Source organism: Leucoraja erinacea, chromosome 13 (genome assembly GCF_028641065.1).
Source record: "Leucoraja erinacea ecotype New England chromosome 13, Leri_hhj_1, whole genome shotgun sequence".
Taxonomy (NCBI): Eukaryota; Metazoa; Chordata; class Chondrichthyes; order Rajiformes; family Rajidae; genus Leucoraja; species Leucoraja erinaceus.
The window spans coordinates 7897512-7919642 of NC_073389.1; the positions used below are offsets into that span (position 1 = coordinate 7897512).

The following is a 22131-nucleotide window of genomic DNA, read 5'->3' on the forward strand; positions in this document are numbered from 1 at the left end:
GGAAAATTTGATACTCATTATGATTCCTTGAGAATGCATGAAATGATCACCAAGGTACTAATTGTTTTTTAGCTTAGTTTAGAGATAGCGCAGAAACAGGCCCTTCGGCGCACCGAGTCCGCGCCGACCAGCGACCCATGCACATTAACACAGGCCTACACTATACTTGATTGTTTGACATATTTGAGGCGTTATTAGTTTTAATTATTTTCTTGAGAAGAATGTAGGCAACATTTAATTTTTTTTTTAAAGAAAGCCATGCATGTCATTTTGTGTCCTGGGAATGAGCCATGGCTGAAATTAGGAGGATTTGTTTCAATGAACAGTTTTCATAGGTTATAGGAGCATTTGACCCATCGAGTCTACTCTGCCATTCAATCATGGCTGATCTAGCTTTCCCTTCCAAACCCATTCTCCTGCCATCCCCGGAAACCTTTCATACCCATATTAATCAAGAAACTGTCAATCCTTTCTAAAGGTACGTCCTCATATTCTGAGGCTGTGCCCTCTGGTCCTGGACTCTCCCACTAGTGGAAACATCCTCTCCACATCCATTCTTTTTTATTTTGTATGGATTTATTGACATTTCATCTGTTCAATTAGTTTAATCAATCTCTGTAAAGCACTTTGGTTCAAATTGATTTTGTTGAAAAGTGCTATATAAATAAACATTATTATTATTATTATTATTATTATTATTATTATTATTATTATTCTATCTAGGTCTTTCGTTATTCATTAAGTTTCAATGAGATTCTCCCCTCATCCTTCTAAACCCCAGTGAGTACAGGCCCCGAGCTGTCAAACGCTCATCGAACGTTAACCCAATCATTCCTGGGATCATTCTTGTAAATCTCCTCTTGACCCTCTCCAATGCCAGCTCATCCTTCCTCGGATATGGGGACCAAAACTGCTCACAATATGCTAAATGTGTTCTGACCAGTGGAGAGGTGGAGGAAGTACTGCACTATGAATTCAGTTGATGTGGTTTGGCGTATAGCTTCTGGCATCTTAAGGCATGGTGATCACCACTGCAATGTTTGTTTTTAAGTCTGCCAGGTGGCACGGTAAATGGGCACTAAATGTGGGATATGGTCTGAACTTGTCCCTGCGGGCTGTCTCCTTTGTGTGTGGCATCGAGGCTGGCACAGTGTAGGTAGGGAATAACACAGAAAGCAGTGATGCAGAACAGCAAGGTTGCTGCTTTCTTAACACTGAACAGTTGCCCGTTTGATATTTCACAGATCTTAGAGAAAGCACCAGCACAGAAACAGATTTTGGAGAACACATCAGTTTTTAGAGTGGTGCAAAATGGCTAAGGGACACATTTACCTTGGCAATTGGGAAGAAACTTAACAATGCCAAAAAATAGACCATTCTTCACTATTGTGTATTGTTGCAATATTACTTCAGCAGACAATGCAATTTTTAACCTGTGGGGTGTAGACAAAGGACAAGGGTAGTGCGACAGCATTGAAAGGTTGCGTTTTGGACTGGAGGCCTGTGACTAGTGGTGTGCTTCAAGGCTTGGTGCTGGGCCCATTGCTGTTTGTCATCTACATCAATGATTTGGATGAGAATGTACAAGGCATGATTAGCATGTTTTCAGATGCCACTAAAGTGGGTGGTATTGTAGATAGTGAAGATGGTTGTCAAAAAATTGGAGCAAGATCTTGATCGATTGGGCAGTTAGGCTGAGGAATGGTTGATGGAATTTAGTACTGAGAAATGTGAGGTGTTGCACTTTGGAGAGTCTAACAGGGGCAATGACATACACAGTGAATGGTGGGGCTCTGGGGAGTGTTGTAGAGCAGAGGGATTTAGGAGTGCAGGTGCATGGTTCCTTGAAAGTGGCATCACAGGTAGAAAGGGTGGCCAAAAAGGCTTTTGGCACCTTGGTCTTCATCATTCAGATTATTGGGTGTTGAAGTTGTGAGGTCATGTTACAATATATAAGACATTAGTGACGCCATATTTATGGTATTGTGTTCAGTATTGGTCACCATGTTATAGGAAAGATATTGTCAATCTGGAAACATGGTGCGGAGATAATTTACAAGGTGGTTGCCAAGATTCAAGGGACTGAGCTATAGGAAGATGTTGAGCAAGCTGTGGCTTTATTCCGTGGAGTGCAAGAAGATGAGGGGTGATTATATAGAGGTGTATAAAACCCTGAGAGTAATAGATCGGGTAAATGTACAGAGCCTTTCACCCAGAGTAGGGGAATTGAGAACCAGAGGACATAGGTTTAAGGTGAAGGGCGGAAGATTTAATTGGAACCTGAGAGGCAACTTTTTTACATAAAGGGTGGTGAGTGTATAGACCAAGCTGCCTGGCGAGGTAGAAAAAGGCAGGGACAATTGCAACGTTCAAGAAAAATTGGATAGGACAGGTTAGGAGGGTTATGGGCCAAATGAAGGCAGCTGGGACTGGTGTAGATGGGGCATGTTGGCCCGTGTGGGAAAGTTGGGCTGAAGGGCCTGTTTCCACACTGTGTAACTGTATGGCACTTGCCATTGACCATGTAGAAACCTCCCACAGAGATGTAACGATCCCTATCACTTGGATTTTACCTTTCCAATTATGTCATTTGTTAGGTGTTGGCTCCAGAAGACTTCTGGCATCCAGTAGCAGGGATGTCTTTGAGCAGGGCAAGTTGCAAATCACATTGACAAATTCTCAGCAGTACACCTGAAAGGGAAAAAAGCATAACTTTCCACTGATAGTTTACACATAGAGCCAAAACGAAATGTTGGGGTATTAGTATAATAATAACAGAAGCTAATATCATTTCATTTTAATATTTAACAATACTAATATTTATTTAAAATCCATCATCATTTGAAATATTTATTAGGGAATTATCGTCTCACCCCTAGAGTTGGTTATTTGTTTAACAGTTAGCTACTTTGTAAGCAGTCAATCTGCTTTAGCATGCCATTATAACCTTGCACTCCACCTTGCACAACAAACCATTATATTTTACAACAAAAACTCTGTTCTCCCCAACATTGGGGGAATATATAATCGGGCATTTTGTGTCCCTAAATGGCGAGAAGGGAAGATGGACAAGGATATGTGTTGCATCTCATTCTATATCTTGTTGGTTGAATGAGATGGCACTGTGGAAGAGTGTGGGTGGTAATGGGAGAGTGATCTTGGGCATTCATGTAGGAATAGTCCTTTCAGAATGCTGGAACACAAATGGTGAGTAAATTTGGAGCAACACTTTTACACAGAGTGGTGGGTGCTTGGAACGTGCTGCCAGGGTACAAGATACAAGATACAAGATACAATTTATTTTGCCATTTGGACCCCTTGAGGTCCAAACGAAATGCCGTTTCTGCAGCCATACATTACAAACAAATAGAACCAAGACACAACATAATTTACATAAACATCCATCACATCGCTGTGATGGAAGGCCAACAAACTTATCTCTCCACTGCCCCCCCCCCCCCCCCCCCCCCCCGATATCAGAGTCAAAGTCAAAGCCCCCGGCTGGCGATGGCGATTGTCCCGCGGCCATTAAAGCCACGCCGGGTGGTGCGAGGTCGCACACCGGGTCTTGATGTTAGAGCCCCCGGCGTGCGGTCGCAGAGTCCCGCGGCCATTCCAAGCCGCGCGGGGCGGTGATGTAGGCCCCGCTCCAGGAGCTCTTCCACCCCGCAACTCGGGCGGGAGAAGTCGCTGTTGCGGGAGCCCTGAAAAGCGGTCTCCCTCCAGGGACCCGCGGTGCTGGATAGTAGTATTTACTACTACGATAGTAGTACTTAAGAGGATTTTAGATAGTCACGTGGGTATGCAGGGAATGGAGGATTATGGATCATGTGCAGGCAGATTATATTTAGCAGCATGTTCGGCACAGATATTGTGCTCTGCAAAGCCTGCTCCTATACTGAACTGTTCTGTGTACTAAGCGCAGTCTGATAGTGACTCAGATTGGAAGGTCCTACCTGACTTGGGTCACAATACCCACCTGAGACTTGTTTAACAGCCCTAGCTTGAACCTCTGAAAGTTTCTTTCATTGTGAGTGGTCTCATATGGTACATGGTAAGGAAGTACCAGGTACATGTTGCATGTTGTGTAGGAAGGAACTGGAAATGCTGGTTTAAACCGGAGACGGACACAAAATGCTGGAGCAACTCAGCGAGTCAGGCAGCATCTCTGGAGAGAAGGAATGGGTGATGTCTGAAGAAGAGTCTCGACCCAAAACGTCACCTGACCCTTCTCTCCAAAGATGCTGCCTGTCCCACATGTTGCATGTTGTTATACACCACATTCCAGTGTCTGTGTTTAGTGTAGTTTAGTCAAGAGTCAATTTAATTGTCATTTGGACCCCTAGAGGTCCAAACGAAATGCCGTTTCTGCAGCCATACATTACACACAAATAGACACCAGACACAACATAATTACATTTTACATAAACATCCATCACATAGCTGTGATGGAAGGCCAAAAAAAACTTATCTCTCCACTGCACTCTCCCCCCCCCGATGTCAGAGTCAAAGTCAAAGCCCCCGGCTGGCGATGGCGATTGTCCCGCGGCCATCAAAGCCACGCCGGGTGGTGCGAGGTCGCACACCGGGTCTTGGTGTTGGAGCCCCCGGCGTGCGCTCGCACAGTCCCGCGGCCATATACACATACTAGGGACAATTTATACACACACCAAGCCAATTAACCCACAAACCTGTACGTCTTGGAGTGTGGGAGGAAACCGAAGATCTCGGTGAAAACACACGCAGGTCACGGTGAGAACGTACAAACTCCGTTCAGACAGCACCCGTAGTCGGGATCGAACCTGGGTCTCCGGCGCTGCAGGCGCTGTAAGGTCGCAATTCTACCGCTGCGCCACCGCGCCGCCCTTCAACATGTCAGACCTACGGAGGACTCAAAAAGATGCAGAACGTGATTTTCAGTGACCTTCCGCTTTATTATCGTAATTGATTGTGCAGCTTGTAAAACCCTTCTCACATCTCAGTTTGTTGATCCTCCTCATATTTCAGATGTCATTAATCTCTTCATGTTTACACCTCTCCTGATGTGTCTTCTGTTATCTGCCTTCCTTCACCACCCACTCACCAGCATTTCATGTCCTTCAGTCCCTTCCAGATCCCACACTCCCTTAAACCGCTCCTCTTAGCGCAAGCATTTTATTTCTTAAATTTAATTTACAGGCGACCCTAACTGATGGTAGGAATTGTATTCCCATTCTGCATTCCTAGAAAATGTATTTAAGAGAGCATTAGATAGAGCTCTTAGGGCTATCGGAATCAAGGGATATGGGGAGAAAGCAGGAACGGGGTACTAATTTTGGTTGGTTAGCCATGATCATATTGAATGGCAGTACTGGCTCAAAGGGCCGAAAGGCCTAATCCTGCACATATTTTCTATGTTTCTATGTTTCTAAAACAGTGTATCATGATTTTCTTTCATGCTCAAATTTTGTGTTGGCTTTCTGTATTTTTCTCACATTCTGTAAGTGTGAATTTCATTCAGTATCTCGAAATTTTGGGTCAAAATTTAGGATTTCCATAAGGATGAATTTCTATAACCTGAAGGACTCTGACATGGGAGTTGCCTGTATTATTGATATGATGTGTGAATATTCCAATCTTCCTGGCCAAAAATCTGATGCTGGGTTTTATTGATATCTCCACAGAAATGACTGCAAATAATATTACCATGAGACTATACAGAAATTAAACGACAGTGTTATTCTAATCCTGGTGCAGCAAAGTATTGACACTCAACTTGATCTTTTTGGTTTAGAAGTGAATGGGGCCAGCTTGGGAGGGTGGGGTAAGAACCTGTATTCCACTAATTGCATCTGCTGTTCCTCACACACGACCTGGAGAATCCAAGGATGAAATCTCGTGTTGGTTTAGTTTAGAGATTCACCAAGGAAACAAGCCCTTCGGCCCACTAAATCCGACCAGCGATCACCCTGTACACCAACACTATCCTACACACACTAGTGACAATTTATATATTTTTTTTACCGAGCCAATTAACCTAAAAACCTGTACGTCTTTGGAGTGTGGGAGGAATCCGGTGCACCTGCAGGAAACCCATGTGGTCACGGTGAGAAGTACAAACTCTGTAGTGGTCAGGATCGAACCCGGGTCTCTTGCACTGTAAAGCAGCAACTCTACCGCTGCGCCATCGTGCCGCCCCAATCTTGGGATATCCCAAGGATATTGACAAGTTAAAATAGCAAGATATTGAAACAAGCAATTTAGTTCAGTCATTCTGTTGAATACCTAAAGGTCCCCGCCCAATCAGCACGGATTGAATCACACATAATGAAAGCCTGTGTGCATTAGTGTGCAAAAATATGGCAAGAGGTTTTGAAGTAAATCTTCTGCGTTATAATTCATCCGTTTATTAATTCTGCGAGTAATTAATGTTTATTACGAGTGGGAAAAAAAGAATTGGCAGGCTTAAAGGGACAGCAAAGAATAAAATGTTATTTTTCCCTAAATCCCATCAGATAGAATTAATTAAAGCTGTGGACTGTGTTAAAATTCAAAAGTGCTCTTTGGGAAAAATGGTCTTCTCATTGTGTGATGACATGCATTCTCCCCAGAGACCAGGGCCATAGTGACTGCTGTGAGGAGAAGGAGACCCTGTTATTGTAGTGCACAGACTCTCTCATAATGTAATCAATCCACCCCCCCTCAGTGTTGCCATTCTTTGGTCATCTCACAGTGTGTTGTAGAAAGGGAGTCAGAAATGTACTTTTAAACTCGAGCTGGGCAGGAACTTGAGTGGAATTTTAATTCGGCTCTGCTATTTGACAACCGGAGCCCTCTGCGACGCATGTGTGACCAGTCGCTGGCTGGGATTTTCATGGACCCACTCACCATTGAGTCAAATTCGATCTGACAAGACCTCGGCATCTCTGGGAAGCGCAGCTTTTTGCAGAAAGCAGCAACCGCACAGCTCAATCACTGTTCCCGTGAGAGTTAAAGGTGAAAAGGGAAACAAAGAGACAGCGGGAAGAGTTGTCTCTGAATTTGTCTTTGTGTCTAGAATGAAGCCGGCCCTGGAAACCACGACCCCTGAGGACAACCGTGAACTAAGCCAAGAAAGCAAAGGTATTGTGCTGTAAACTCTCAACTCTGCAACGCCTTGGTCCTGTACACTGTTATCCGCTGCCCTGAGTGTTACTGCTGCCATTACTGTTACTATTGCAGTTTTTCTCCCCGGAGATTAAATCAATCATCTAAATGCCATTTAATTATATTTGGCTGGAAATGTTTGCAATGCCATTCTTGCAATGCCATGGACACATTTGTCGACTGTTGTGGTTGATATTGAGTCGAGTTTCAGGAGTGTCCTGGTGTTGCAGGTGATGAATGTGAGAGAATTCAATGCTTCACCAATCTCAGTAAATCTAGTCCAGTCGTGCGTCTCTTACCAGAAGCTAGCGTTGGTGATATAACGTATTAGACAGTAAGAGGATTCATCTCTCTGACTAAGTCTTTACTAAATGGAGATTGTCAGCACAGTGTTCATCATCATCAAAGTTCACATTTGAGAAGACAATCTGCTTTAATTTAATGCAGTATAAAACGTCACATTCCTTCGAGGATTTAAAATCGGTTATACTCTTGGGCTGGGCGCATGCTAATGTATGAATATGCTCTCTAATTGCAAGATGTACTGCAAATAACTCTCCAGCAGTTTGGGCTGACACAGCTTACTTAAAGGCATAAGATTTCCTTGCCGTTTTCTCCCCATCTTCTTTGAATTCAAGATTTCCATAATTAACTCAATTATGGTCAGTAGAAATGAAAAAAGCCCCTTGCTTAGTGAATTATACAGGATCTTGTTAAGGTTGTGCTACCCAATAGAACTGTGGCTTTGCACAAATAGATCATGATTACAATCTTTCACAGGGATATCGGTGTGAATTTGAGCAGTGAACATTATGATTAAATGTCGCGGTGGTGTTGGCTTTGCTTTAGATTCTGTGACAGATGGGAAAGGCTTTGTGTTCATTTCATTCAGACGTGTGTCGATTGAAAGGGATTGCTATCGTCTGCTTCGAATGTTGCTATTTTTTTATTGCTGAAGTTGTCTTTAGCTGGTGATTTTTTGTGCTTTGAAACGAAGTGTGGAATTTTCGAGATGAAAGGGGGCAGAATCCATTGGAGTTGTCGATGGTTCAGCAACGATTCACTAACAGTCTTCCTCCATTTTGTATCTGGAGCTGAACACCATTTACACCAGCCATGCCATGGTTGATACTAGAGTCATACAGTGTAGAAACAGGCACTTCAGCCCAATTAGCCCACACCGGCCAACATGTCCCAGCTACACTAGTCCAGCCAGTCTGTGTTTGGTCTTCTTCTTCTTGCGTATGGCATGCACAGCCTAAAGTTGTCGGACAACTTGGTCTATTTGATCTTATTTGATTGTGCACGCCGGGTTGATTGCATTTGTCGAAACAGGGCGGACCACGTGAAGGTTGCAATCTCCCACCCCCTGCGTTTGGTCCATATCCCTCCAAACTTGTCCTATCCATCTACCCGTCCAACTGTTTGTTAAACGTTGGGATAGTCCCAGCCTCAACTACCTCTTCTGGCAGCTTGTTCCATACACCCACCACCCTTTGTATGAAAGGGTGTAGTAGAGGTCGGACTTTTCTTGAGTGCCAAAATTGGATTGAATGTATCCATTTCTTAGTTTTGAATGACCTGTTCTCCTTTGCTGGCACTTTAGGGATTTCTCTCATTTGCCACTTCTGGGAAGCATTTATCTGAGATGGGAAAATCCACTGAGATGACTCGGGATATTGTGGACCACAAAGTACAAACTTCACGGTGCATCTATGGCGGAGTAAAAAGCAGCTCCCAATAGCAGCACCACAGATGTTTAATAATTGAATTCTAGCCTCGTCCATTTGCATGGATGGTTATTATAGTCATTGAGCCCTTGGGGAACTTTGAAGTTTCCATATGCTATCGAGAGGAATGTATGCAAGTGCTCAGCCCAAGACTGAGTATATCTAAACCTGGGACAACAATGCTATAGAATGGTTACATTTAATGTCAGAATCATTATCTCCTGGATCTTATACTCAAAGATTCCCACTGTACCTCGGTGACAATAAACTAAGATGGACACAAAATGCTGGAGAAACACAGCGGGACAGGCAGCATCTCTGGAGAGAAGGAATGGGTGACGTTTCGGGTCGAGACCCTGCTTCAGACTGATGTCAGGGGAGTGGGCAGTATAGAGATAAAATGTAGTCGGTGACCGTAAGACTGGTAGAACTGGGAAGGAGGAGGGGGGTGGAGACAGGGGGAAATGAAGGGCTACTTGAAGTTAGGGTAGTCAGTGTTCAAATGTTAGACAATAAACTAAACTGAACTGCACCGAGCAATGAGAATGAGCATATCATATGCCTTCTTTACCAGTCTGTCGACTTGTGTTACCAATTTCTGGGAGTTATTGACCTCAAGATCCTGCTGCACATCTATGCCATTATGGGTAGGAAGGAACTGCAGATGCTGGCTTATACTGAAACAAAATGCTGCAGTAATTCAGCGAGTCAAGCAGCATCTCTGGATAGAAGGAATGGCAGCCGTTTCAGGTTGAGACCCTGCTTCAGTCTTCAGAGATGCTGCCTGTCTCGCTAAGTTACTCCAGCATTTTGTGTCGATATTTAATGCTGTGATGGGTCTTGCCATTAGTTGTATACAGTAGATGCCTCTTACATTCGAACTGACACTTGCTCAGATTAAACTCCAGCTGCCGTTTCTCCGCCCATTTCTATAGCTGATCTATATCTTGCTGTATACTTTGACAGCCCGCGACCCCAGTAATCTTTGTATCGTCTACAAACTTACCAACCAATGCATCTATGTTTACATCCAAGTCATTTATATATCACAAACAACAGAAGTCCCAGCGCAAATCCCTCACAGACCTCCAGCATGAATATAGTCCTTCCACCACAACCCTCTGTCTTTTATCAGTAAGCCAGTTCTGAATCGGTACGGCCAAGTTCCTGTTAACCCTGTGCATCTTAGTCTCCTGAATCGGACTACTTGATCAAATGTCTTCACGCAGAATAACATCTACTGCCCCACCCTCATCGATCAGCTTTGTCACCTCCTCAAAAACCCAATCAAGTCATTAGACTAATAAAGAAAATTGAAGCCGTGTTTACAGGCCATGCTGATAGCTTCTGCACGCAATTTCTGACCATTAGTTTAGTTGACTTTATTTTTTGCGTGTTTTGTTGCATGCTATCCAGTCAGCGGAATTACAATACAACTATACATGATTACAATCAGGCCATCCACAGTGTACAGATGCAGGATGAAGGGCACAACATTTAGTGCAAGATAAAGTCCACTTAAATATAGTTGAAGGTCTCCAAAGAAATAGATGGGAGTTCAGGACCACACTCTAGCTCGTGACAAGAAGGTGCAATTGCCTGATAATAGCTGTGACAAAACTGTCCCTGAATCTGGAGGTACACGTTTTTAAACTGTACCGCTCGCCGGATGGGAGAGGGGGAGAAGGAAGAGTGACCGAGGTGAAACTGGTCCTTGATTATGCGGGTGGCCTTATATGTAGGCAGCATGGAGTGTAGATGGAGGTTTAGTTTAGTTTAGAGATACAGCGCGGAAACAGGCGCTTCAGCCCACGGTGTTTGCACCGACCAGTGATCCCTGCACATTACCGCTATCCTACACACACTAGGGACATGTTTTTTACTCGTACACCAAGCCAATTAACCCACAAACCTGTATGTCTTTGTGTGTGGGAGGAAACGGAAGATCTCAGAGAAAACCCAAGCAGTCACGGGGAGAATGTACAAACTCCGTGCAGACAGCACCCACAGTCGGGGTTGAACCCGGGTCTCCGACGCTGCATTCACTGTAAGGCAGCAACTCTACCGCTGGGAGGGAGGTTAGTTTGCATGATGGTCTGGGCTATGCCCACAACTCTGTAAATTTTCACGGTCCTGGATGCAGCTGTCCCCAAACCATGCTGTGATGTTTCCCGACAAAATGTCTTGTACAGCGCATCTGTAGAGGTTGTTGAGGCTTGTTGGCGATCTTCCTGAGCCTTCTAAGGAAGTAGAGGCATTGGTGTGCGTTCTTGGCCATTGCTTCAATGGGGTTGGTCCAGGACAAGTTGTTGCCGGTATTTATTCCTAAGAACTTGAAGCTTTCAATCATCTCTACTCCAGCGCCATCAATGTATCTCTTGGATTCCTGATGTTGATCACGATCTCCTTTGTCTTGCTGACGTTGAGGGGGCATCAGGTTACGAGGTTCTCAATCTCCATCATGGACTCCATCTTGTTATTATTTGCTATATGGCCCACTACGATGGTATCATCCGTGAATTTGTAAATTGATTTGGATTTGTACTTGGCTGCACATCCATGAGTGTATAAGGAGTGTAGAAGAAAGCTGAGAACACTTCCTTGTGGAGTACCAGTGGTGAGGATTATTGTAGAGGATGATTTGTCCCCTATCCTCACTGATTGGGGTCTGTTGGTCAGGAAGTCGAAGATCCAGTTGCAGAGACCAGTGTTGATCCACAGGTTAGGAGATGAACTTGGATGTGATAATGGTTTTGAAAATAGAGCTGTTGTCAATGAATAGGAGTCTAGCAGGTAGATGGCATCAGCCATGGACCTGGTGTGGTGGTAAGCAAACTGTAGAAGGTCAAGGGTGCTTGATAGACTGCATTTGATGTGTTCTATAACCAACCTCTCAAAGTACTTTACAATGGTGGATGTCAGGGCCACTGGACAGTAGTCATGATGGCATGAGATCTTGTTTCTTCGGCACCGGTCTGATGGTGGTCTTCTTGAAGCAGGTGGATATCTCAGAAGGGAAAGGGGAAGGGATGAAAGATGTCAGTGAATACTCCCGGTAGCTGGACCGCGCAGTTCCTAAGGACGCGGCCATGAACTCTGTCTGGGACAGTTGCTTTCCGTGGGTTCACCCTCAGAAAGACTGATCTAACTTCTGCAACAGTGTCCCTGGGAAAAAGGCACACTTGAGTCTGCGGATAGACACAAAATGCTGGAGTAACTCAGCGGGGCAGGCGGCATCTCTGGAAAGAAGGAATGGGTGACGTTTCGGGTCGAGACCCTTCTTCAGACTTGTTTGATGACACTGTCTCTTTAGGCCCGTGTCAGAAATGATCCTGTTCTTTTGAAGCAATAGTGCTGGCAATTTTATCTTGAACTCCATATTTTCTGGAGGAATGGGTGACATTTCAAGTTGAGACCCTTCTTCAGTTCTGATTAGTTTCACTGTCCTGGTTAATTTAATTGGTTGCATGCCTCGTTGTCACCTTCCCCTCAACCAAAAATTAACCATTCCACATTTCCTTATCAGCATCTGCTTTGATCTGTCGTTTTCACACTTTACCCTTCCATATCTCTGTCTCTGTCTCCCCTGACTTTCAGTCTGAAGAAGGGTCTCGACCCGAAACGTAACCCACTCCTTCTCTCGAGAGATGCTGCCTGTCCCGCTAAGTTACTCCAGCATTTTGTGTCCATCTGCAGTTCCTCCCGACATAATTAACTGCAGAGTTCAGCCCCAAAGTCAAGTGGTCTTTAAAGCTAGTTTTAGAGGCTACTAACAGCATTATGATTTGTGGCATTCCATTCGCACAAAACTGCACAACCATGCAATAAGAATGAAAATTAGAAGCTGTGAGGTTGGGATTCTCAAGCTGGAGAGGTTTTACTGGTAATATTATTGTATCATGCTAGAAAAAAGTATATTTGTGCTGGATTCTTCAAAGAAAGAAAGTGGTACCCATTTGCTTATTTGAAGAGGAATACATTGAATCATTTGGGCTCATTGGGATTATGGTATGAATATAAAAATAGGTCAGGGTCGTTGTGGCATAGAAGGAGCAATTTACATTCCCTCAAGTTTTCAAAACATTCCCTTGTGATTATTTCTACCACTTTTACAAACCATGAGCTCTAGCTGGTAGCCAATATATATATATATATATATATAACAAAGTTTCTCTTCTTGTAAGCTTCGCCTAAAAACTGTGAACTGCACTGGTATGTATGTACACCCTTGACTTAATAGCCCTGTCCCATGGTACGAGTTCATTCCAAGAGCTCGCCCGAGTTTAAAAAAAATCAAACTCGTGGTAAGCACGGAGAATGAACGTAGCGGGTACGTCGGAGCTCGGGGACGTCCCTTAGCGGCTCGTAACGCTAATGGTAGTTACTCGGGAAGACTCGCTAATGGCAGGTAAGCACGGTTAGACTCGTGAAGATTTTTCAACATGTTGAAAAATGTCCACGAGAGCCCCGAGTACTGACGGCCGAGTGGCCATTACCATAAATCACCGAGTTTGAATCAGGGCAAACTCGGGAGAGTTCTTGGAATGAACTCGTACCGTGGGACAGGGCTTTAAGTGTTTCGAAAAACCACTCCCCAGCCACACATGTGTAGGAAAGAACTGCAGATGTTGGTTTAAACCGAAGATAGATACAAAATGCTGGAGTAATTCAGCGGGACAGGCAGCATCTCTGGAGAAAAGGAATGGATGATGTTTCGGGTCTGACGAAGGGTCTCAAAATTAGAAATGTTGTTCGTTGGTCAACAAAGTTGTTCCCTTAGATCTAGTTATGAAACAGTTCACCGGTGCTACTGCACGGTGGCTCAGCTGTAGAGTTGCTGCCTTACAGCGCTTTCTGCGCAGGAGACCCGGGTCCGATCCTGACCACGGGTGCTGTCTGTACGGAGTTTGCGCATTCTCCCCATGGCCTGCGTGGATTTTCACAGGGCGCTCCGGTTTCCTCCCACACTCCAAAGACGTACAGGTTTGTACGTTAATTGGCTTTCAATAAATTTAAATTGTCCCTAGCGTGTGTAGGATAGAGTTAATGTGCGGGGATCGCTGGTCGGTACGGACTCGGTGGGCTGAAGGGCCTGTTTCTGCACTCTATCTCTAAACTAAACTAAATGAATTATGTAAAGACTTTACCTAACCCTAGGTGCTCAAGGTGGACTCTTCATCTGAAAGGAGGGTGCTTCAGAAAGTCGGACCTATTTGAAAAGAGTGCTGCATCCCAACACAATGATCATTTTGTGGTCACAAAAGCAGATGGCTTGCAGGAATGAGTGTTTGCAGGCAGGAATTCATAAGGATCATGTAGCCATGGGCAGACTGAATGATTTAATTTTTTTTTTCCCTTTAAAACAGAAATCATGTGGTAAACACCCACTCCACCACAAAGAAAGGGTTACCATTTCTGTGTGAGCTGAAGGGTTGAGTCAGATGACTTTCGTATGTAAGAAATGTGAATCTATTTAAAGGTTCAATTTGCATCAGCCTTTCTTTGAAATCCCACGGACCAAATAGAATTTGAAACTGAATAAAATCATCTCCTCGTCCTTCTCGGTAGCTGGAGGTCCCTTCACACATGTATTCATTCCAGCTTTGACTCAAACAAAATTCAACGTTGAAGGGGAGAGAATGATCCATTTTTCAGTGCAGTTTCAACTCGTTGTATATTTTACAGAAGATCTGGTTTCAATTTACATTTATGTTTTTTTTTGCTTTTCATCTTTTAATGAATTCCAGCATTGGCTCGGATTCTAGGTCCAATTTCCCTTGTCGGGTTTAAAGGGACCAATGACTCTTGAGATTTGGACTGGACTTGTGTGAGCTCGATGCTCCTCCAGGCTTGCCAGTGAAATTTAATGGGGCATTCGGAGTGAGTGTTGAATGTTAGTGCCTTCTCTCGAGGCGTGTCCAGAGCTATAATCAAATTGTGGGACAGCGAAGTTGCCTCTTGTCCAATCCTTCTCGGAAGTTAGTTTAGTTTAGTGTAGAATTCAGCGCGGAAACAGGCCGCTGAGTCCGCTCCGACCAGCGATCCCCGCACATTAACACTATAACATACCAGGGACAATTTACCCTTATACCAAGTACACAAACCCAAGCCGATTAATCTACAAACCTGCATGTCTTTGGAGTGTGGGAGGAAACCGAAGATCTCGGAGAAAACCCACGCAAGTCACGGGGCTACTGCACGGTGGCTCAGCAGTAGAGTTGCCGCCTTACAGTGCTTTCTGCGCAGGAGACCCGGGTCCGATCCTGACCGTGCAAACGTGCAAACTCCGTACAGAAAACACCCGTAGTCAGAATCGAGCCAGAGTCACTGCCGCTGCAATCGCTGTAAGGCAGCATCTCTACTGCTGCGCCACCGTGCTGCCCTGAGTTCCCTGTTAAATAAGTCTCCTCTGGCATTAAGCTATGCCCTCTAGTTTTAGAATCCATTAGCTGGGATAAAAGACTGTCAGTATTCAGGAGGGAACTGCAGATGCTGGTTTACACTGAAGATAGACACAAAATGTTGGAATTACTCATTACGGGACTGGCAGCATCTCTGGAGAGAAGGAATGGGTGACGTTTCGGCTCGAGACCCTTCTTCAGAACACTGTCATTGGTCACTTCATCCATGCCCCTCATGAATGTACACATCTTAATAAGGTCACCCCTCAGCTCCCTATACTCCAAAGGAAAAGTCCAAGTCTATCCAACCTCTCCCTATAACTCAAGCCTACAAGCCCAGAAAACATCCCGCTGAATCACTTCTGAACTCTTTCCAGTTTAAAGACATCCTTCCTATAGCTGTGCGACCAGACCTGTATACAGTACTCCAAGTGTGGTCTCACACACGACTTGTAACAGGTTTTGTACTCAATAAGTCGGAAGGAACTGCAGATGCTGGTTTAAACCAAAGATAAATGCAAAACGCTGGAGTAACTCAGTGGATCAAATGGGTAATGGGTCCAGAGGGAAATTCATCTCTACAGTAATTGAGTGAAGGATTGATGTACTTGGAGCCCTCCAGCCCATGTACATTTTGTGTCCTTGCTCATCCAGATCTGGCTCATTGCCTGACAGAGGATTGTAGTGATCATCAAGGGATTTCTTTGACCACCTTTGCCCTCATGCATGAGACTTCATGGAGTTTGGATTTGATGTTCAGAGCTCCGAGAGTATTTCTACACACTTTAACCCACCCCATGCTACACCTAACGTCTACTACAGTGCCACCATGATTGTACATCTGCTCCGATGGCAGGATAGTAAACTGGGTCATGGATGCTCGCTGAGAGATGATTCTGTAAGATAGACACAAAAAGCTGGAGTAACTCAGCGGGTCAGTCAGCATCTCTGGAGAGAATGAATAGGTGACGTTTCGGGTCGAGACTCTTCTTGAGATTCTGTGAGTATGGTTGTACAGTATTGTTGCTTGATCAGTCCGTTGGCCAACTCTCTTAACATGCCATGGGCCTCCAAACATTAGTACAGAAGCATTTGCAAGTTTAACTAGTTGTGTTAATGATTTGTTTGAATCCAATGGCTCAGTTAACACCAAGTAAATGCTCTGTTTGGGATTACACTTTCTCATGCTAGTTTAACAAGCCGTTTCAAAGGGCAATTAAGATCATGGGAAATGGGCCCTTAGTAAGTTTATGGGGAACATGGGAAGCAAAGCCCAGTGACCCAGATACCAAACCATCAGGATTTCTGAATAATAAGATTATCGGTGATTTATAGTGTTTATAGTTCGAGTGCTTGTTATATCTGTGTCTGTAAACTCTGCTGATAAGGAATGGGTGGCGTTTCGGGTCGAGACCGTCTTGGAAAGGGTCTCGTCCAAAAACCTCAGCCATCACTTCTCTCCAGAGATGCCGCCTGTCCCGCAGAGTTACTCCAGCATTTTGTGTCTATCTTCTGAGTCTTTAATTTCTGCATATCGCATTGAGGTTGAATTTTGCATCCACTTTTTAAATTCCCTTCAATATGTTTTATAATTTAATCAACCCTGGAAAATGTTTTTGATATTGACAGGTGGTAATTTATTTAGTAATTCTGACTTGCCTAAAATATTTCTACATTCAACTTGCAGACACCTTTGTGGCTGTTATTTTTGTGGTAGAGTTGTTGCCTTTACAGCACTTTCTGTGCCAGAGACCCGGGTTCAATCCTGCCAATGGATGCTGTCTGTACGGAGTTTGTACGTTCTCTAAGCGACTGCATAGATTTTCTCCGAGATCGTCGGTTTTCTCCCAAACTCCAAAGACATACTGTACAGGTTTGTAGGTTAATTGGCTTGGTATAATTGTAAATTGTCCATAGTGTGTGTAGGATAGCATTAATTGATCATTCTTTATTATTCTGGATCTTAATTCATGTATTGTGTTTTTTTAATATATAATTCATGATGCTTTTATAAGTGATATACCAAGATTTTATATGGATGTTATGATGTTTTTATATGCAATGTACATAAAAATGTAATGTTGTTCCTCGTCTGGACCTTGAGTCCGAAGTTTATTATTATTATTAATAATGTGCGAGCATCGCTGGTCGGCATGGACTCGATGGGTCAAAGGGCCTGTTTCTGCGCTGTATCTCTAAACTAAACTAAACTTTATATTTTTCTTGCAAGAACACTGGTTTACCCAATAGATTTGTTCTGAGAGAAGCTTTGAAGGAAGACAGTGGTGTAGAACTGTTGAAAGATATGTGGTACAGTGGTAGTGCTCTTACAGAAATGAGATGCAAAATTAAATGCTTGTGGTGTCGAGGCAAGTAGACTGTTGCGTGGGTTCAATTATGTCAAATGCTGCGCAGTTCTCATATTAATATCACGTGTGGAAAATTGATTTTTCTATAAAGAACCTGTGGTAACACAACTGAAACTAGTCTTTACAGTGGGCCAAATGTGCTTCAGCCTTATTCAAAGGTCCCAATTTACATGCACCACTGCTTCCAAGTCCAAGGCACCCCTCTTCTTCCAGGAAGGTCCTTTGGATGTCGAGAAGCTGGGATTGTTCCTATACCAAAAATTGCCAGCAAAATTGCAGCAAAATGTGGACGCAGCCCAGCCCAGCCCATCACACAAACCCACCTCCCTTCCATTGACTCCATTTATATCGCACGCTGCCTCGGCAAGGCCAGCAGCTTAATCAAGGATGAGTCGCACCCTGGCCACCCCCTCTTCTCCCCTCTCCCATCAGGCAAAATGTATAGAAGTGTGAAAACGTACACCTCCAGATTCAGGGACAGTTTCTTCCCAGCTGTTATCAGGCAACTAAATCATCCTACCCCAACCAGAGAGCAGTGCCGAACTACTATCTACCTCATTGGTGACTCTCAGACAATCTTTTATTGGTCTTTGCTGGCTTTACCTTGCACTAAACGTTATTCCCTTACACTGTAAATAGGTCGATTGTAATCATGTATTGTCTTTCCGCTGACTGGATAGCACGCTAAACAAACGCTTTTCACTGGACCTCAGTACACGTGACAATACATTAAACTGAACTTAACTTCTCAGGTGTAGGAAGGAACTGCAGACACTGGTTTAAACCGAAGATAGACACAAAAGCTGGAGTAACTCAACGGGTCAGGCAGCATCTTTGGAGAGAAGTAATGGATGACGTTTTGGGTCTGAAGAAAAGTCACCAATTCCTTCTCTCCAGAGATGCTGCCTGTCCCGCTGAGTTACTCCAGCATTTTGTGTTTAACTTTACATGTCCTTGGCCACACAGCCACTTTCCCCCCATCATCGCCTGAGCCTAAAATGCACTCCCTCCCAATGTGTCTTCTTGACACATTGTTCCCACCCTCTTCATGTTACAATGTACCACTCCTCTACCTTTCACAATCCTCTGCCCATGTCCCAGTGTCCGTTCCCCAAACTGTTGACCGATCCACCATAATCCAATCCCTAATTCTCAGCAAAGATGGCAGATAGTGGAGAAACCACTTTTTCTGCAGTTATCATTCCAAGATATCTCCATCTCAAAGAGTAACCACATCTGGTTGTGGAGGTCAAGTCAATGGATGTTTTTAAGACAGAGATAGATAGATAGATAGATAGATAGATAGATAGATAGATAGATAGATAGATAGATAGATAGATAGATAGATAGATAGATAGATAGATAGATAGATAGATAGATAGATAGATAGATAGATAGATAGATAGATAGATAGATAGATAGATAGATAGATAGATAGATAGATAGATAGATAGATAGATAGATAGATTCTTGTAGGTGTCAGAGGTTATGGGGAGAAGGCAGGAGAATTGGATTAGGTGGGAGAGAGCCAAATGGCCTAATTTTGCTCCTGTCACATGACCTTATGACAACTTGTTTCATTTGTTTTAACAAGTATTTCTTATTTACATATAAATCAATTTAGCAATGCCTAGTTTTGGATCCTCTTGTTCAATTTGGAATTTTTATAAATGTTTCAATTATCCAATGAAGCAACAACTTTAAAGAATTACATTTTATTAGTGGAAACTTGAGTTTACATGCATTAGTGTGGAAGTTTTAAATTGCACTGGATACATTATTTAAAATGTCACCGATATTTATGCATCTTAAAGTTACAAAATAGATCAAACGGTTTCTTTGTTATCAGCACAAAAAATGCATTTCCGTTTTTTTTGGTAAATATAAATGTACACAATCTTCGCCTGTCCCAAATGAACACATGTACAGCTAGGTTATTGACTGCATTCTGGTGGTGAACAAAGACCGTAACCAAATATACAAGATAGCTCGTGTGTAGGAAGGAACTGCAGACGCTGTTTGAACTGAAGATAGACACATAAAACTGGGGTAAAAGGTCTGTCCCACTTTCACGACCTAATTTACGACCTCTGCCGAGTTTGCCCTTGACTCATACTCGCAGCGTGGTCCTCATGAGGTCGTAAGAGGTCGTAGCAGGCCGTGATGCTAGTCGTAGGGACTCGTGGCATCAAGTAGGTCGGGGCGATTTTTCTAGCCTGATAAAAAATGTCCACGAGTAAAAAAGGTTGTGAATTAGGTTGTGGAAGTGGGACAGGCCCTTTACTCAGCGGGTCAGGCAGCATCTCTGGAGGCGTTTCAGGAATAGGTGACGTTTCAGGTCAAGACCCTTCTTCAAACTGAATTACTCCAGCTTTTTGGGTCTATCTTCTATATATGATAGCTTGTAAAGTTCCCATATTTGATTTGTATCCCTTTGCCTCCTGGATGGCAAGAGTAAAATGTTAAGGATTTATTATTTTACCAGCATGGGCAGTGTTCACAAATGCATAGAAATTAACAGTATTAGGAATAAATCCTAATCAGCCTGCCAGTCATTGTTTTGTTGTTTTATCCGCCTATTATCTTTCACAGGGGTGGAAATCGGCTGAATGTTGTTGACGTGAAGAGCATTCTTGCAGCACACATTCTCATCTCTCCCCAATGACAAAGATGCATTGGTTCCTGTAAATAGGATTCTTAGTTAACCCATAAATAAACCTTTCAGATTTCAAATTAGCGGTGATTAAATCCGGGCTTTAATCCTGCCTTCTAGTCCATACCTTCCTTCCTTCCCCCCATCCCCCAAAAGGTTCAGCCTTGGTTGATTAATAGTGGCATCTGGAACTGATTATCCTGCCTGTCATATTCGAAAGCCGGTTTGTTCGACCCAGACAAGCAAGCCCTGTAAAGAAAAGCCTAGCAATGGATTGTCCCACATACACCACACACCAAAATGGCTGATTTTGTTTTTCCCTTTGTAGCGATGAATACAATCAGAAATATTTGCTTTTTTAAACAGTTTTCCAAGTAATCCCCCTATTTCTTGCGTGCAGATTTTATTCACCATCTTCTGTCAAACGCATGAGAACAAATTATAATTTTTCCCGTCAAGCCATAATTCACGATAATGAAAACATTTATAGCACTTTAAACCTCTGCCACCATGCCCACTAGCGGCAGGCGTAAGAGCTCCAGACAGCACAAGAAAGAGAGAAAGCCGGTAGATTAATTTCAACACTTATCTCTTTGCGTTTACCTTATTGTATTCTCACTATCAGTTCTATTGGTTCTTTGCTGAAAATAATTCTCACTCATGAGATTCCTTTGTTAATTACTTTGTTTAATGTCAATTTAAATACCGAGAATCATATGTTTCAGTGTCACATTGTCTTGTTTGATGTTGCTACTACGAAGTGGCTTAGGATATTTTTATTGCATTGACGTTGATATGCAGATGGAGATCCTTGGTTGTGGTGGAGTTTCTACCACAGAACTTCTCCAGGTACTATGCAAGGACGAGGCGGTGGTCTCTGCACAGCTCGGACTGTTGTGTTCTTCATAAGCGATAGGAGCAGAATTAGGCCGTTCGGCCCATCAAGTCTACTCCCCCATTCAATCGAGGCTGATCTACCTCTCCCTCCTAACCCCATTCTCCTGCCTTCTCCCCATAACCTCGACACCCATGCAATGAATGAAAGGCCTCCTGCTCTGCCCTTCACACCCATGGCACTGAGATCTGCCTCCACTGTTTTGCAATCCTCAGGAGAACCATGGAAATCATTAAGGGCCTGTCGCACGAACATGCGACTCCATGCGGCAAGCACGATCTAGCGTGGTCGCTTGAGCCGTACGGCCTCGCGGGGCCGGTCCCACTTCGATCGCCAGAGCTGTATGGAGTTGTGCGGACCTGGTCCCGACATCGCGCGGGGCTCCGAAAAGCTGACCGTGTTCAAAAATTCCACGTGGCAACGCCGCGGACTATGCTCGAACTTCACGTCACTCACTCGACCTCCGCGCGGCCCCCGCTTCAGGTTTGGTCGCGCTTGCCGCATTCAGGCGCATGCTGGTGGGACTGGTCCTGTACGGGGATCACTCGACCTCCGCGTGGCCCCCGCTTCCGGTTTGGTTGCGCTCGCCGCATGCAGGTCGCATGCTCGTGGGACAGGCCCTATAGTTTGTCGAAAACCTGCAACCACAATTGTGTCTGTGCTGGGTCTCCTCCACTGTCAGAGTGAGGCCAAACACAAATTGGAGGAACAGCATCTCATAATTTGCTTGGGCAGCTTACAACCCAGCGGTATGAATATTGATGTTTCTAACTTCATGTAACCCTTGCATCCCCCCTCTCTCTCCATCCCTTCTGCCCTCTAGTTGTTGTACTCATGTCACTGCCGTCCTGTTGAGTCTCATTGATGTTTATGGTAAATTCTATTGTGTATTGTGTGTTATTTTTTTAACTGTATCGCTGCTGGCAAATTCATTTCACTGCACCTTAGTTGGTGCATG

The 22131-nt window shown here is 44.0% G+C and overlaps 1 protein-coding gene across 3 annotated transcripts in view; it reads left to right on the forward strand.

The window, feature by feature from the left end:
• LOC129702594 (proteolipid protein DM gamma) overlaps window positions 1-22131 on the forward strand; it is a 181981-nt gene that overhangs the window by 92372 nt on the left and 67478 nt on the right. Inside the window, exon 1 of one of the 3 annotated variants that reach the window (XM_055644387.1) lies at window positions 6853-7101. The exons of 1 other annotated variant lie outside the window; for it this stretch is intronic. In XM_055644387.1, the coding sequence (XP_055500362.1) occupies window positions 7038-7101 (64 nt within the window). In that variant the 5' untranslated portion in view covers window positions 6853-7037. Of the gene's footprint in view, window positions 1-6852; window positions 7102-22131 lie in introns of those variants that run through there. One more of the 3 variants, XM_055644389.1, reaches the window with a different exon arrangement.